Below are 17,333 nucleotides of genomic sequence, written 5' to 3'. Positions count from 1 at the left end.
AGCTTTGTATGCTTAAAAAAATCCAGACATGAGAAATTTAGTTCCAATGAAGATTTTATTAAAGAAAAAAAAAAACAAATGCTCAGAATGACAAACACTGCCAAAACTCAAGTGAACAAAATCCAGCGTGTAAAAAAAAGAGTGAAGAACCTGATCCAAATAAAAACCACTGTGGATTAAACTCAAGTGTTTTCGAACTTTGGTGTTAATACAAACTGATCAATGTGATTATAAGTGAAAATGATACATGGTGAAAAAAAAAAAAAAAACTACGGAAACCAACGGACACACAAACTCACCCCCTGATACGAGGGTCGAGTTAGGGCTCTTACCAAAAGGCAAAAAAAAAGGGACACAAAAGGTCTGAAAGAGAGAGAAAAGAACAAATAACAGAAAAAAAGATGGATTACATGCTATTTTTATACCAAATACTGACAAGATGTAGGTAGAAAAATATTACAATGAAACATTTTCAGATAAATAAATCAGTGAGAGGCAGAGAAGAGTAGAAGCAATGCTTCATATACTTGGAAAAAAAAAAAAGCATTGCACTGAAACCATAATGACCTGAACACTCACTACAGACAAATGCAAAAACACAGAGATCAGATGATCAAGTTTTCCCTTTTCCTGAAAGAGCAGCGACCTTGAAAATTTCGGGAAAAAAACAACCCACCCCAAGGAAATTATGAAGTAGTGTAGCCATCTCATAAAATACCCATTAATGAATCCCAGCATCAGAGCCCAAACGGCTTCGGCTGTGTCGCACGTGATCTACATGTGCAGCTCGGCTTCAAAACTCCGAAATAAAAACACCACAGACGCAACAGCAACCTTGTAAAATGTAACATTGGAATCGAGGAGGAAGAATTGCTTTTGTGTCTCCGTAGGCAGTAAGGCGTCAATGCCAAAAGATTTTAGGTTCTTCACAGTCCCTCTTTTTCCAGTTTCATTGCCCTGGTAGTCTTGTCATTTCAACCTGGACCAGGACTGAGGGCCCCCTCCCCTCGCTGTGGCATCCTTTTCACAGTCTGCCTTGACAAAAACTGGTAAACATGGCGATGTAGTCGACCTGTTCACTGGAATCACCCGTGCAACATTAAAAACTGTTCCAGCACTTTAAAATCTGATTTTTAAAAAAGGCTGTCTTTCATCAACTCGTGTGTTGCAGTCAAACCTCCACTACCGAGATTTGTCAAGTGCTCTTAGAAACGACAAACATACTAAGACAGGAAAGAACAAGAAAACAAGGAAGAAAAAAAAAAAAAAAAAGGTTATTGCCATGGTAGCTAATGTTGCAGCATTCGGTTTTGCTGGGCTCCTCTCAAACATAGGCACTGAGGTGAAGAAGAGTCTTTTTTTTTCCTCTTTAAAAAGAAAAAGTCTGGGAAGAAAAACATCAAATATGGTCTTCGCTGGTTTTTACACCAGGGCTGGATAAGGCCAGGCCACGACCGCACGTAAATCAGGGTGAAGGTGTGATTTTTAGCAACAAACTCTTCCTAAATATCCTCGAGTCTGACAAAAAAACAAAAAAAAACCAAAACATGGCACTAGGACCATTTTGCTGCAACAACCTCCAGACTTTCAAAAAAAAAAAAAAAAAGCACACATAAAAGAGCTAATTATCTGATAAACATGACAGATCATCTCAACACACAAAAAATAAACTATAATGGTCTACTCAAATTCTGGCAAAGATATGAAGCGTGTTGAAACGCATTTCCTCATTTTGGCAAATAATAAAATGCAATATGGGATTATGAGTGAGAAATGAACGAATGGCACAGTTTTATCTGAGCTTTCAGATCAAATGATCAAAAAAAAACCAAACAAACACAGCTTGCAGGTGAGGGGTTGATGTTCTCAACTGCAAGCGTTCTCCTAAAAACTAGCTCTACAAATAACAATAAAAGTCAAAAGAAACAAAGTCACATCTATATAATGGCACAAGCATACCGAAAAAAAGTACTACAAGACAAATACCCAGCGGATGATGATCAAAAAAAAAAAAAACGCAAAGTACAACCTTAGATAGATACTTTTGTGTCCACTTTAAAGCATATTCTGCCATGTAGAAAATGACTCCCCATATAAACGACATTCACACAAGGCACTTCATTCTGTAAGAAAAGAGTCTCAGTCCTTTCTACTACCAGAAACTGCCTGCATAGCAACAATATGAGGACAAAATAGTTTCCAGGCTTTTGTGTGGTACCACAAAAAGAGTCTAAAGATGGAAAGTTGATATTTTTTTGTCTTTTGGTTTTTAAAAATGAGCACTTTACTGAATAGTAAAAGTCTGCCGATTTGAAAATAAAGACTAGAGTTCGTTCCTCTTAGTATTTTGTCCTCCGCTCTGTCCGCTTTCTGAGAGACACAGTGGTCCTGGGGTAATAAAGGTTTTTAAGTGTGTTTTTCTGATGGCACTCGGAAGGCAGCCAGTCACCAGGAGGAGAAACAGAGAGAGAGAGAGAGAGGGTTTCCACAGTGACGCGTTGCCGTAGAGTCGTCGTCCAGGGGCCGGAGACGACAACGGGCTGGAGAAAGGGACAGAGAGCGACCGATGGAGAGAAGGAGGAAGAGGAGGCCGGCGTGTCCTGCTACCTGCTCCGGAAGTTCTGCAGGACTCCGTAAACCTCGTCTTCTTTGCTGAGTCCCTCGAAAAAAGGCAGCAGGTCCAGGAGTTCTGTGTCATTCATGTCATCGAACCAGGACTGAACTGGGACCTGGGCGGACAAGGAGCGACGTCAACACTCGGCTTGACGTACGATTCAAAGGACGTATTCTAATAACCCTCAGAACTTCGCAGAATAGTTGGATTTATATTTAGATTACACAGAGGTGGACTACAGCTGCTATTAAAATAAATATGGAAAACATTGAATTTTGTTATTGTAATGTAACAAAATGCAAAACCCAAGTAGAAACAGATGATAAACAAGAACTTACAGCATTTTCTGGATGAAAAATATAGGAGGCGGGCGAATTGTCGACAATAATAACGTTGTTGAGCTCCCGCCCCAGCCGACTGAGGTCTTTGACGTAGTTCCCTCTGTGAAACACGCATGACTCTCTGAAGAGCCGCGCTCGAAAAACGCCCCACTGGTCCAGCAGGTCGGCCACAGGGTCCGCGTACTGTCCAAACAAACACACACACACACAAACGCGTCACGTTGGCGAACATGAATACACACGTTTTATTTTTATTTTAATGTAGAGCACAGAGATGTTTCAAGCCACAGTTCTAAGCAGAACAACTAAATGCAAAACTATTGTTTCAAAAGAAAAAGCATGGCATCCTCGATTAAATATTAAACAAGGAAGATGTCAGCAAACGCTAGTCTAGCTCACAAAAAGCGCTGTTGTTCCTAGCCTTTTACTCAGCATGTAAAATGGCTCTTAAAGCAATAATTACTACAGATGCACCAATCCGATATTAATATCTGTATCGGTGACAATGTCTACGATCTATAAGGGCTGATCTATTCAGTCTAATTCTATGCTTTATAATTCATTTAACATTCACTTTAGAATAACTAATTTCACTTTCTGAACAATTTGGAAGAAGTAGGTTTGTTGCAGTTTATTTAATTTTCTTTATTTATTTTACATTGGCTATTCTACTCCTAATTACACTGACTGAACCAATTAAAGTTGTTTTTACATGTTTGCCCAAGCTTGAAGTACTTGTGCAGTAATCAATTAAATTTGTTATTTAGCACATTTATGTGTCTTTTCTTTTTAATAAACGTTTTAAGTCAATGCAGCTCAGATATTGTTATCTGGAGTGAAAAAGTGGATCAGTGCATCCCTAATAATTACAGGCATGTTACTTGATTATCTCGTAAGAAAACTTACCGATTTATTATTGGAAAAGATACATAAAAGAAAAAAAAAAAAAAAAGGACGACAACAAATCAAACAATATGAGAAGACCAAAAGAGCACAATAACAAAATGAAGTGTCACTAGTTAGTAGACAAAACAGAAAAATAAAAATAATAATAATAAATCCCCCAAACCTTAGCGAGACTGGCTGTGAAGAGCACACATTCAAACAACTCTCCCATCTTCTGGAGGAACTCGTCCACATGGGGCCTTTTCAGCACATACACCTGAACCAGAACCAAAGATATCCCATTAAAAACCCAACTCTTTCATTTCCACCATCTGACATTTTCACATAGTTCAGCTGCAGCATCGATGTTAGCCTAAGTACTTCCCAAGTCCCTCGCTCTCCGCCCATTGGCCGACACCCAGTGCAAGTAATCATGAATAGGCCAACCAGGATACACACAGCCTATCCTGGATTACTTGAACTGGATACCAGTCAGTCTCTCCAGGGTCTTCACACAGGAAACAAACAGAAACTCCCCACCAATCCCCCAGCTCTTCTAAGAGTCACTCGTCTGCGTCACAAGAAATGTTTTTGGTTGTGTACAATACCTGATGAACGGTACCATCGATCTCCACCGGTACAATAAAATCAGCGTTACTGATGGGCTGCAGACACAAACAGAAAGCATGAGGATCACAGTACCGCAACCGAACAGCAGAGGTCCTGCTTGCAGCAGTTTTGGACAAAAGGTCCTAGCAGATGGTTTGACTGATGAGTCGCTCTTCTCTCTTTAACCTGCCTGGTAATCCAGCAGCCGAGACAATGAAGCAGCTATTTTAGGACTAACTAGACGGCGGGAGGAAGACCTGCTGGTAAAACGATCAAATTTGAGCAGAGTTACTCGCAGATAATGCCACAATTGTAACAAACACAGAACTAGAGGTGTAGAGCCTGACAAGGTTTCTGCAGGTGTTTTAAGACGTTTTAAAGACTATTATGAATGAGATTTAAGACCAGTATCATGACAGAAATTTACAAAAAAAAAAAAGGAAATATTTTGACAAGCTTTTTTTTGCACAAAATCCATATAACATCACATTGGTTAGCAACAGAGGTGAGTCAGTGGCGAAGACGACCGTCGTCCAGTCAACTGGCGATAAATTTATATTCCCACATTATAGAATTTAAAAAAAGAAAAACCAGCTAGCTAGTTAGCAGTAGCTTCAACCGTCTCATGTCACAGAACAAAATGAAGATGTGAGAATGAGATCCCAAACGTTTGGTTGACAGAAAAGTTCTGCAAAAAAAATAAACTACACAGAACATCCACAGTTGAATAGCCCTGCCATGACAGGACTTAAAACCTGTGATCAACATATTTAAGTTCAATGTATATTTTTTATGATGAATTTAAGATTTTTTTAAGGATGCAGACACCCTGGAATAAACAAAACTTTAATATGCAGATGATTTTTGCCAGAACTTTGATTAATGGCACAAAGGAAGATCACCAATTTTGACCTGCTGATTCCATCCCATACCAATTTTATCTTGTTTTTTTTTTTTGCCTGATTAAGTTGCTACATATAGCAGCTAAGTCTCTAAGTTGGCAACAGTAGGGCGACTATGTATTTTACTTCATGCAAATAAAGTTTTTCCATTGCAGTTTTGCAAAACAAACCAATATTGATATGGCCAAAAAAATACCACCTCATCCCAGCGCCAACATTTTCTATTTTTATTTTTTTTGAGAAATGTAAATTTACCTGAAATTGGTGCTTCCATTAAGCAAATTTAGTTTAGAAATTGCACAATTATATGAAAACGCAGCTAGTAGCGGACTATCAAACCTTTGTGGAGGCAGGTAAAATTGGTGGACAAAAACGTATTTGCTGAAAACCAATCTCCCGAAATTAAAAGAAATTGTGGCAATTTATTGGTGCATTCCTATTTAAAACAAATACTGCTAAGCAGAAAGAACAGACACATTTACTGGTGACAAACGAGCAGAACGAGAACTTCAGTCCCTACTTACCTTAAAGGAGCTGTGCACGAGTGTTTCATCCAAGTCTATCACCACACACTTTCTACCATAGTCGGATATTTTCATCTCTGGTAGGAGGTATTTGGCTGGCGGCTGCAGAGAGGAAGAAGCGGATGATGTCAGATCTACTGAGAGAAACCTGGCATTAAGTTTGGCGTCCTGCAGAAGTTCCCAAACATATTGTGTTAGAAAGGCACATTTTCACGGCCAGCAAGGAAACTGAATTAAGCCAATTGCAGAATTACGCATGAAACTGGGTCAAAGCTTTAAAATGACAAACACGTCAATCCCTCGTTAGTGGGAATTTTCCTGCTACTCCCAAACACATGCAAAGTATTTGATGAGATGCAATCAAACGTCTGACTGAAGGGCAGACTTTCAGGTTTGTTTAAAGGGATCAGAGATCTGATTGTTCCAGATGTTCCTGGCGTAGATCTTTGTTCTCAGACTGCAGGTTGTCCAGAGTTTATGAAGTAAAATGGCAGCCAGATCTTTTAGTTATCAGGCTCCCAGTTGTAGCCCATGATGCAGAAACCCCATTGATGTAAAATTCTAATCTTAATTATTGTGTTTTCATTAACTGTCAGAGGAAATTCACCATGATTAACAGAACAAGGCCGGAAAACAATGGGTGTGTGACTAATCTTAAATAATGTGTTTCACCTTATGGTTACTGAAAAAAATTAACTTTTGAATAATATTCTAATTTATTAAACAGCATACTTTGTAAAGACAGGCAGGCTTGCATATAAATATATTTTAGCAAATCTGAAAGTAAAGCTTTCAGATTTAGATGTAAATCTGAAAGCAAGATCATCTTTAATTTAGTTTGTCTCCGTTGGCGGGTTTGGAAAGTATAAACTGAGCTCCGACGTGTTGGAAAAGGTGTTGCTGTGTACTAAAAGTAGCAGATACAAACAGCCACACACGCGTTGCATCACATCTTCTAGTATTGGCCGTGCTTCAACTCTAGTAGCAGGAAATCGTCTCAAACTTTACAAATCATTAGCGACATCCAAGCTAGGCTGGATTGGATTTGTTTGAAAGAGCAAAACGAAAATATCTGTGATGAGACGACAGGCTGTTAGTTGTTTATTTGACACTTTTGTGTTCCCCCCCCCATTATAAGAGGTTGTGGGGGGTTATATGTTTGTCAGGAAATGCTAGTAAACCCAACCTACACGGGAAATGCGCCTCCGTGTCGTAACGGTGGCGTAGCAGAGAGTAGCAGAGCCTCGCTGATGAGTAATCTGATTTAGCCGGTCACAGGTAAGCAGATCAGAGCTTTGACTAAAGGGATCAATTAGTTTTACCCCAAGTCAGCTCACAAGCCAATGAATGAAGTGTTTGAGTCATTTTTTCACTTAATTTATTAGTGGCATGACAGGGTAGCTTATAAAAATGGACGTTTCTGAAGCGAGCTGCTGAAACAGTTGTTAATAACTTATTAGTGGACTAAGTGTCATTCATGCATGTCAACTGTCTTGCAAAAGAACTCATATTTCAATACTACTATAATTCATATAATTTAGCAGGATTTTATTAGATAGGCCAACAAACTAGTGCAGAATTGTGACGTAAAACAAAAATAAATCAAGCATGCATTTGCATTCAATTTTCCTGACTGTTTATAATTTTTCTTCCACTTCACAATTGTGCACAACTTTGTGTTCAACTATTGCAACAAATCTGAGGTAGTAAATAAAATTAAAAAGTCCAAACATTTAAAGTAGGGCTGAAACGATTAATCAACTAATCGTGATTTATCATTATTGAAATAATGGTCGGCTAATTTAGTAATCGATTAATCATTAAATGGAGTATACAGAGTCATAAGAAGGCCAGCTGGTGGAAGAGCAACACACTCAGAGCAACAGCAATTACACCAATACTACAAAATATATACATTTAGCATTAAATATACATATAAAAAATGATCTGTGATTATATTCCAGTGAAGACTCAAGTAGTTTTAGCTTCACCCAGTTCAAATTCTGTAAAAAAAAATCCTATTAACCACTTTTGGTATCTAATTATTGATCTGGTTACAAATAAAAATGGTCAACATTATACTGTACTGATGTCAAGTCAGGCAGAAAAGGCTGAGCTTTTCACACGTTGATTTAGCTGCAGATGCGTCCTTTGTTACAAGTGATCAAACGATCATTAAAGGAATGCTACGTTCCAGCATTTTAGGCAACAAAATGTTTATTGTCTTATTTATTATTTGCATTTTAATGCACTTATAATATTGTATAAAAAGGAATAGGTGGTTAAATTAAAAAAAGAAAAGCGAAATAAGCAGAATGTGCTCATCTGCTCATCCGATTAATCGCCTAATTGATTAATCGTCAAAACAATCGATATAATTATCATTAGTTACAGCCCTAATTTAAAGAGGGACATAACAATTTTTTTTGCAAGTGCTCAGCAGTTTTGTGAAATAGGTGCATCCATCACACACCTTCCACACATCCTGTGATATAATCAGCTGAAAATAGAAAGTGAAGCAAATGAAGCAGATTTAAAGCTCTGTGAGGAGCCCAAACAGAGAGGCTGCACCAACCCACCGGCCTGCATGCAAGGAAGAAAAATAAAATGTGCATGATACATACACTAGGGACAGGGATGACCTCGACCTGGTCACACTACAACACAAGAGAAAATAACACACAAACAAAATCCAGGGTAAGGATTAGAAGAACACACACAAACACAACAGATAAAGGTCACAGAATCAAACACTAACAAAGACGCTATTCACAAAAGATGAAATAAACCTGCAGAGTAAGCTCTGTCCGACGTAGCCTGGGTTTATCCTACCTTGGGAGGCGATCCGTTCTCCTCAACAGGTGGAGGCAGAGTGCTGTTGGTGGCTGGTGGCTCCACATTGTAGTTGCGAAAGCAACAAAAGAATGTGCTGAATATGCTTCGGCTCCTCTGCTTCTTCAGGCTGCTGTTCGACTGGGATGCTGTCGAAAAAGAACAGGCGTGGGTACAGGAGAAGGGGGTGAACTTGTAGAAATGCTAGCAGAGATGTCGATCACAGGTAGGCAAGCAGGCGGGAAATTACAGATCCACCCATAAGGCTTTTCCTAAACAAAAACGGTTTTCAGTTGAAAGTATCCGAGATCCGACTGGACCGTTACAATTTTTCTCCCAAGGACAAACATGACAAGAGGTCAAAGGTGCTGCACGCGCCTTGATCCAAAGAGTGACTTCAAACTGAAAAGGACTTGCATGATTTTCCCCATTTATTCACCAAACATATCCCTGAACGGAGATAAAATGATTCATAAAATGAATCGTGACGAATCAATTTTTGAAATAATGGTCGACTGATTTAATAATTAATTGATTAACTGGAAAGCACCTTTTAGTGCATTTCTAATACTGTATGAAAAATGGATGAAGTGGTCAAATGAAAAATCTGCATTATGTGCCCAAAATGTCTTGATGCAATTAGTCGCCAGAAAACTCAATTACTAAAACCAAACCTTACCTGCAGCCCTATCCCTAATCTTTATCTGCTTTTTATTAAACTCAAAACAAAACACATCAAACTACATGCTGTTGGTTGATGTATTTATATTTCATAAATAAAACCAAAAAAAGGAGAAAAAAATGGTTTTTCAGTATTTGACCTGCAGATAAACCATAGACGATTAAAGAAAATAAATTTAAATTTTAACAAATTGGCCCTCAGACTTTAACATCTCTACTAAAAAGTATTTAGATTTAATAATTCCTGTTAAAAGTAGACTGATGAGATAACTACTTAGCTCAATAGCGTTGAGGCCATTGAACAAACCAAACAATAGCCTGAACAGTGCGACCATGGTGCATTCGGGTTGATTTTGGAGACGACCTCTGGAAGAACAACTGATCAGAAAATAACTCTGCTGGCTGGATGACCACATCACTCAAAGGCTGCGACAGTTCAGAGCGCGCTCTACTCCAATTGCAAATCGCCTCTCATTCCTGAACTGTGTAGCACGGACTAAATCAGACGCCGAGTCTTTATTAATAGGGACGACTCAGAAGCTGCACAATCCTCCTTACCCAACCCCCAGAAGTGGCGTCTATCGCCTGATTGGACAAGATCCTTAATTTTTTTTTTAAATTCACGATAGTTTCCCCTCCTGTTTGAGCTGGCAGGTGAGTGACGGAAGCAGCCTGAACATGCAGAGAAGAGGGAGGAGGAGGAGGAGGAAGAGGGAGGCCCTCAGACCCCACAGAGACTATACTTGGCTGCATTCCTCTCCAGCCATTAACCCCACAGCTCCCCCCAGCAGAATGCAGCCAGAGGGCCAGCGCACAGCAAAAATCTTTACGTCAAATCTTTCGGCATCTTAATATTGTGACACTTTGGACTCCTGACCTTAAACAAATAAAACAGGAAGCGCATCAGTCCCAAAAGAAGAAATGTTTCACTCTGTTCACTGTAATGTTCCCTGAGGCGATTTTTCACAGCTGTGTTTGGAGGAATAAAATACTCCTGCACATGCAGATTACAGCAGCATGTCGCAGTTACTTGTAATGCTGTCTGCTCTGTCGTTTCCTACAGCTTTGACTGACGTTAATTACAGCCTGTTGAGCAAAGACATGCTGGGTATTTAGGCCATCTGATCAGTGGCTTAAGTCCCTTCACTAAAACAGAAAGATAGACTCAACAAGGATGCAAAGTGCTGTGAAAAACTATTGCTTTCCTCTTATTGTCTCACTTCAAACCTAACATTTTATTTTCAGAAGTGACTTTCAGATGATGATTTTTTTTTTTAAAAGAGCAGAAGCAGGCTATCCAATCATACCTGGACTTTGGGGAAAGTAATAAACCTATTTGTTAAGTCACAAATTGATCATTATTTTATTAATGGAAGATTCTATCGATTTTTCACTTGATTAATTGGATTTGAAAAATTGTGCAATCTGAACTGGGTGAAGTTTAAACTATCGCACTAGGGAAGTGTCTTTACTTTGTGAAAAAGTCAAAACATTCTTGGAGTAGCAGAAGTTAGCAAGGCAGTCAAACGTTGAAAAAAACTTACAGACAGTTTTTCCTCTTTAAAACAAAATTTTATTTTATTTTTACAGATTTGGTTCAATTACTGCTTTGACTGTTCTTTCAGAAAATGGCTAGTTTTAGAGTATGTATACACCAGTTAACGATTAATCGATTACTAAATTAGTTAATGATTATTTCAATAATGGATTAATCACGATTAATTGTTTCAGCCCTACATAAATTAACTTAGTCACATTTTTTAATGCACTAGTCAAACTCAGGCCTCAGTGTGTAAAAATCTAATTTTTTAAACAGTACCACTGTTTAAAAAACCTCAAAGAAGATTAAATAATTTTTACAATCTAAAGAGACATTTTGCTCTTAGGACAGCCAAATAAAACTCATTTAGAGTTGTAAATGACACATGACGCTTTACAAAAATTATTATTAAAGATACAGTGTTTAAGTTCTATTTTTAGGATTTAAAATAAAGAAACATAAAGGAAGGGATTGTTTTAAAGCTCAGATTCCAACTTAATAATAAAACAGAACTAAAAACATACTACTGGTACTTTTTTGTCATCCTTTGTGGAAATTCAGTGCAAATATTGCAAGAAAAACAGTTAAAATCCTGCATTTATTATTTGTATTTAACAAGATTGGCTAAAAATTAGGAACCAGTCAAAGTTATTGACAGCCACAGTGGAAGGTCCAAAGAGCCACTTAGACAGCCGCCTCTTCTAGTCTAAACGGATCTTTTCCAAAAAGCAGTCATGTGAATCCCTTACTGGTGATCGTTGGCTGTAATAGAAAGATGTCATATTACTGTGATTACTTTTTGAAAAAGTAAATATCCTGGGGGTGGTAGAAGTTAGAAAGGTAGACATGTAAACTGCGTTGATCCGCCTCATCAGCCGGGATCATTTCTAAACCACAAGACCTGTGAGGTTCAGGAGCGGAGCGTCGTCGGTGCTAGTCTGACACAAAGCTTACCAGATCGCTGCTCACCTGATACAACTGGCAGGTTCAACCAATGTAACTTCACACAGAAACACAAATGAACAAAATGGTCCCAAATTTAAGAGTTTGTTAGGAATTACAGACTGACAGCATTTGCTAACTTTGAACTCTACTAGAAACTGTTCTACTGACAAGAATTATAGTTTGACTGAAAATATTCATTTTCTGACAAACATCACTACTAGGATGTACTTGCTTATTAAGCTTACTGATACTACACATTTCTAAAAAGGGGGAAGGAAATATTACTGATAACTTGGAGAATCTAACGTACAATTAAGTCAAGTTTAGTGTTTATGATATTTAAATTGGTTTTATAGTCTGAAACAGTGAAGGGTGAAACCTAAAGCAGAATAAACTTTTGGAAAGACGAGGTAATCAAACAGACTGGGCTTCCTTTCAAACTAAAAAAATACCCTCATCAGCAACACTGTTTGTACTTATCCCCTGGACTTTGTCTCAGCTCTCCGACTCTGAAAAGTAAACCAGACCAGTGAGGCAGCCGTCACCTTCCAGTGAATCACCAGTAGAGTGTTCATTCACCCACAGCCCATCAGAACCATATAGGATGACTGGATCACAATGCAAGTGTATGCGTCATCATTTTTTAACAGGAAGTTAAGTCCTAAACAAAGCTAAACAATAAAAGATGACAAAAATGTTGTAGTGACTTTGTTCTAGTCACAGAGCCATCAGACCCCTACTCACCAACGGTAGGCGATATGAACGTAAAATTTTAATCCCCATATTTTGCAGAATTTATTGCAATAAGCAGTGACAGTAAAAAGGTTTTTACAACTTCTTCGCAGTCTTTTCAGGCAACTAACTTCATGGCTGGCATCTCACTGCTGTCAAAAAATACACAGAAACTGTTCAAAAAATTTAAAACAGACTTCTTCAGGACAGTTGAAAAAAGTGACTTTTATTACTAAATTACACTGTATTTGATCAGATTTTCACATTTATTGATTCTCTCCTTGAAACAAAAGTGGAGGAAATAGTAAAACAATAATTCAGGTAGTTTTGGGGGCTTTTAAAAATGTTATTAATTGGAACTTACTATTGTCATGATGAATCTAAATGCAAGGTTTCCCCACGAAAACTTGCTCAGCCTGGTGGTTGGGCGCTAAGGCAGTCAATCATCCAGCCGCCCATTGTGTTTTTGAGTTAAAAAATGTTTAAAGTTGACAGAAAATTTGAAAATATCACTTGATAATTATGAGGTATTGAAGATCAATACCTGAACACCAACTATAAAGTCTTAAAAAAATGCAAACATTTTAAAAAGACATAAAAGAAAAAGAAGCAATGTTTAGCCAGGTGGGGGCACAAGTTAAGCCTGGTGGCCCGCCAGGCTTGTAATACACAGAGGGAAACCCTGAAATACCTTTTACAATTTTTCTTTTCCACAATGAAGATAAATCTCCGATTCCTATTACTCACATGAAATTTAGGTCAATATTCCTGCGAGGCAAAAAAGAAAAAAATAGAAAACCAACCAATTTCTCCCTGATTTTACTACTATTCAGTAGGTTAGGTGTACACAGGTCACACATGTCAGGTTATTAAGAACCCTGGTTAGTTTTTGTGCCAGTTCAAACAATGGAAGACCACCATTTACATTCATAAAAGCAGCAATCAAGCAGCTCATTGGATAAACAAATCTCCTGTATATTGTGATAGTCCTATTAAAAAAAACAACAAAAAAAATGTAAAATCTTTCTTGTTGTTTACATCAAAATTATTATAGCCCTCCAAACACTGGTTTTTGCAGAACATAAAGAGCAAACAAAACAAAACCTGATAATTTATTAACCTATTTCCAGGGAGAAATGACTGAAAGACTCGCTGACTAAAGGAATAGGCAGGAATTGCTTTACATTGTGTCAAGGCTCAACTCTCTCCTACTTTACAGACTCTTAGTTGAAAGCTATTTTCAAACAGCGTTGCAATAAACCAGTGTGAATTTAAAGCATCTGTGTGTACTGCCATGGCTCCTGCAGTTTTGTTTTTTTTTTTCCATCTGACCATTTATATAATATATATTTATATAAAAATATAAAAGGACAGATAATGACACCTGATCAAAGCAAAAATACCTGGATGATATTTAGCTGGTCAATGAGCTTTCGACCACATTTCTTTACAGCAGACTTTCAGTAACAGATCATAGAAAAGATAAAACAAATTGATAAACATATGGGCAGTACAAAACCACATATTTAGAAAACAAATAGTAATCAGATTTTATAATAAAGCACATTTCTAAAAGAATATTTTTACCAAGATTTTTTTTTCTCTCTTTGGTTTGATCTAATAGTAAGAAGTTAAAAAACATTATTTCAAACTGTCAGAAAGGAAAACAACTTCTGTAAAACATTTAACTGCTTAGCACCTTAAGAAGAAAACAAAAACTTTCAAAAAATATTTTATGTTTATTGTTGAATAAACTTTAAAGTTTAATAAAATTTCCGTGGAAAATACCAAAATCTCAGAATATTGTCTTTGAAATCACTACTTCATATATTGGTAAAATTACTGCATCTTAAGCTGAGCAGTAACCTCAAGTGGCAAGGCTGCTTATCACTGCATCATAAAGTGAGATACAGTGATATTGTCTAAGGCTAAGCTAAATCCCACCTGCAATGTTAATCTCCTTAAAGTCCCACATACCTCCCATCATCATCTCTGATGATGCCCACACAAGTCTCGGTCACAGAGACTCCACCTCGGTTACCGCACCATGTATCTGCACCCTGTGAGGAAAATACGCTGTTGTGCTCCAAATAACTTCAGTTCTCACATTACTAACGATCTGATAAGCAACATGGCAACATGAGCGACTGACCCGCACCTCACAAACCTGGGTGACACCCCGGTCAGAGCAGAGTACGTATATTAAGAGCATCAGTGAGGATCATTGTTGGGCGGCACGGACTAAAAATAATACATTTGCTTTGCATAAAGTATGAAAGGGCCAAGTTAGATGGCTGTACAGTTCACTGGATGATGGGATAGTCCTGACAAAATTACTGGTAATAAGACTTCTTAGTGCACAAGAGTACATTTGAAGAATGTTGCATGTGAGGATTAGATAATTATAATATAATTATAACTCTTATAATTAAGAGCCATGCTTTAAAGCCAAAGATATTCAACTTCAGAGTTCATACAACATTTCTATATTCATCCAGACTCAAATTTTCTAATTTTAAGTCAGTTTTTGTAGGCCGGTCTCCATTTCCCACTAGCATACACATTTAATACATTTTTAGTAAGAGCTTGGATTTCTGTTTTTTTTTTTTCCATCCTGAGAAAAGTATTAAAGGTGTTCAAAGTTGTATGACAAGCGTTTGTAAAAACTGAGGGTTTATGTCTTTAAATGAAACAATTACTCTCCCATATAAAGAGTAATTACCTTCCTAACAGCGCAATTAATTGAGCTATTAACTGAGATCCTCCTATGGTTGCAAAATATTGATATTTTATTGGGTTTTGCAAAACGTCCTAATGTCTTCCCTTTCTCCTTCGTCATTCTTGATCTTTAGTATTTCATTTATTGATCGCAAAGGCCAGCCGAACTTAGTTGACAGTTTTCCTAAGGGCTGCAACACAGTTTGTAATGCAAGAAAAAAAAAGAATTTAATAAACAATTAACCATGCCGTCTCCTTTATCAAATTCAATTCACAGAGGCGCTACAAAGCAGGTGCTGTTGGGTGACATTCATGTAAACTGAAACTGTTTTTAAGTTTCAATCTATTCAGCAAATAAAACAAATATGAAAAGAAAAAAAAAAACCAACAGAATTTTCTGTATTTGATGTTCAAATCACAGACGGGTAAAAATCGGCCAATTCCGACCTCTCGCTGATTGACTGGTGCATCTCTAATTTCAGGTACCATGCTAAAAACAAACTCCAGGCTTATCGTCACCAGGACGCAGCGCCTGTAGTAACTTCCAAGAATCGCCTTCCCTCATTTACATTACAGGTCCGCTCTCAGATAATGTGGTCCAATTTTTTTTTTTTTAAAGTAGCCTGATGCACTTAGATAAGCTGTTGTTGTATTACACCGAGAAAGCGCAGCGTTCAATTTAACGCGGATCGCTGTTAAAATTTTCACCAACTTTTAAAGTGCAAAAAGCACACCTGAGCGCTCATATTATCCAAGCAAGCACTCAAAAGTAACGCTAAGCTAACTTCCCCAAGGATGGCTAACTTAACTTGTTGCAAGCGTTATAATTGCAGTGCAGCTGTTTTGATCGGACTGTCAGAGGTCGGTGACTCCAAAACAACCAGCAAGCGCAAATAAAAGTAGTTAGCCACCTAGCATTACTACCCTTAGTTGAGTTCTCCTTACCTTTTTCTTGGTTAAAAGAGATTATTTCCTCCTCCTTCGGGTTGGAAACTTGAGTTATTATGGACATGTGGTCCATTGAGGCGGGTGTTTATTCTCGGTTCGTCTTGCAACAATGTTATTCGTGGTAACGCGCTTGCTTCGTCTGCTAGCGCCTCTAAGCTAGCAGTTGACGCCGAGGGCGAGCAGCTCGGCCACAAAGCCAGGAAACCGTCCGAGGCGAAGCGTCGTGGCAGCGGTGGGAGCCAGCCAGCTAGCACGGTGCTGTTCGGAGGCTGTCATCTATGGCTGTCCGAAAAAAAAATAATAATAAAATAAAATCGTTTCGAGTTAGTGCTTATGAGCCGCTTCGGCAATGTTTCTGTCAAAAAAAAAAAAAAAAAAAAGAATAAAGAAAACTAAAAACCGACCTTAAACTACAAACTAAGTAAAGTCGGAAAGCAGCTTTGGGGTTAGCCAGTTAGCTCCGAATATCCAATGCGAGGCCGTCCCTGTCTGGAGCAGCGCTGAAAACACTCCGAAGCTCCTTCTGGGGAATTGCTGCCCGTCCCAAAAAATTAAAAATACAAAAAATAAAAAACAAGCATGAATTACTCACAAGTGGCTCGGCGTCTTAAAAGGGAGACATGCACTTTTTAAGCAGCGTTTCACATCTGGTGGCCCGACATTCCCTGTGCAACATGGAGGCTTTATGTATTTTGAGTTCCATCTGACGCGGGGGCGTTGGAGTGGGAGGGGGCGGTTTGTCTCGGTGATGGATTCTCTCCAGCGGGTGGACGGGCGGGCGGCTCAAACTCACCGCACTACGTTGCTCAATCCGTGCGGCTGGCTGGACGCTGCTCTCCCCTCCTGCACTATCGAACGCAACAAATTACGAAATCCGAATGACATGCATTTAATAAAATAAACTCAAATACAATCTACTTGAGCTGCAAAAACTATCCAACATTACTTACACATCGAGCATCTAGTTTAGCTATTTCCCGTAACGTTTGGTGAGTGTTTTGTCAACGTTTAAGGACTTCTGAAAAACCTGGGGCGCCATCTAGTGTTTAAATCAGTGAAATG

At 38.3% G+C, this 17,333-nt stretch overlaps 1 protein-coding gene across 4 annotated transcripts; it reads right to left on the bottom strand.

Annotated features, from left to right (window-relative positions):
* Positions 1-36: 36 nt before the first annotated feature.
* LOC114146746 (CTD small phosphatase-like protein) lies at positions 37-17,312 on the bottom strand. 4 transcript variants are annotated; one of them, XM_028021061.1, is made up of 10 exons: positions 17,222-17,312; positions 16,864-17,119; positions 16,269-16,553; positions 8,708-8,856; positions 8,500-8,532; positions 5,876-5,977; positions 4,449-4,505; positions 4,025-4,117; positions 2,953-3,138; positions 37-2,729 (listed from the first exon to the last, which is right to left on the bottom strand). In XM_028021061.1, exons 3-10 carry the CDS (start codon positions 16,342-16,344, stop codon positions 2,604-2,606), a joined length of 822 nt encoding a protein of 273 aa, XP_027876862.1. In that variant the 5' UTR covers positions 16,345-16,553; positions 16,864-17,119; positions 17,222-17,312; the 3' UTR covers positions 37-2,603. The 4 variants fall into 4 exon arrangements, with proteins under 4 accessions (XP_027876862.1, XP_027876863.1, XP_027876861.1 ...); XM_028021062.1 differs by lacking the exon at positions 17,222-17,312 and having other exon boundaries at positions 16,676-17,216; XM_028021060.1 differs by lacking the exon at positions 17,222-17,312 and having other exon boundaries at positions 16,864-17,216.
* Between the last annotated feature and the right edge of the window lie 21 nt (positions 17,313-17,333).

This window comes from Xiphophorus couchianus, chromosome 6, assembly GCF_001444195.1.
Source record: "Xiphophorus couchianus chromosome 6, X_couchianus-1.0, whole genome shotgun sequence".
NCBI lineage: Eukaryota > Metazoa > Chordata > Actinopteri > Cyprinodontiformes > Poeciliidae > Xiphophorus > Xiphophorus couchianus.
Note: the sequence above shows the minus strand (reverse complement) of the source record. Positions and strands in the feature narration are given on the sequence as shown.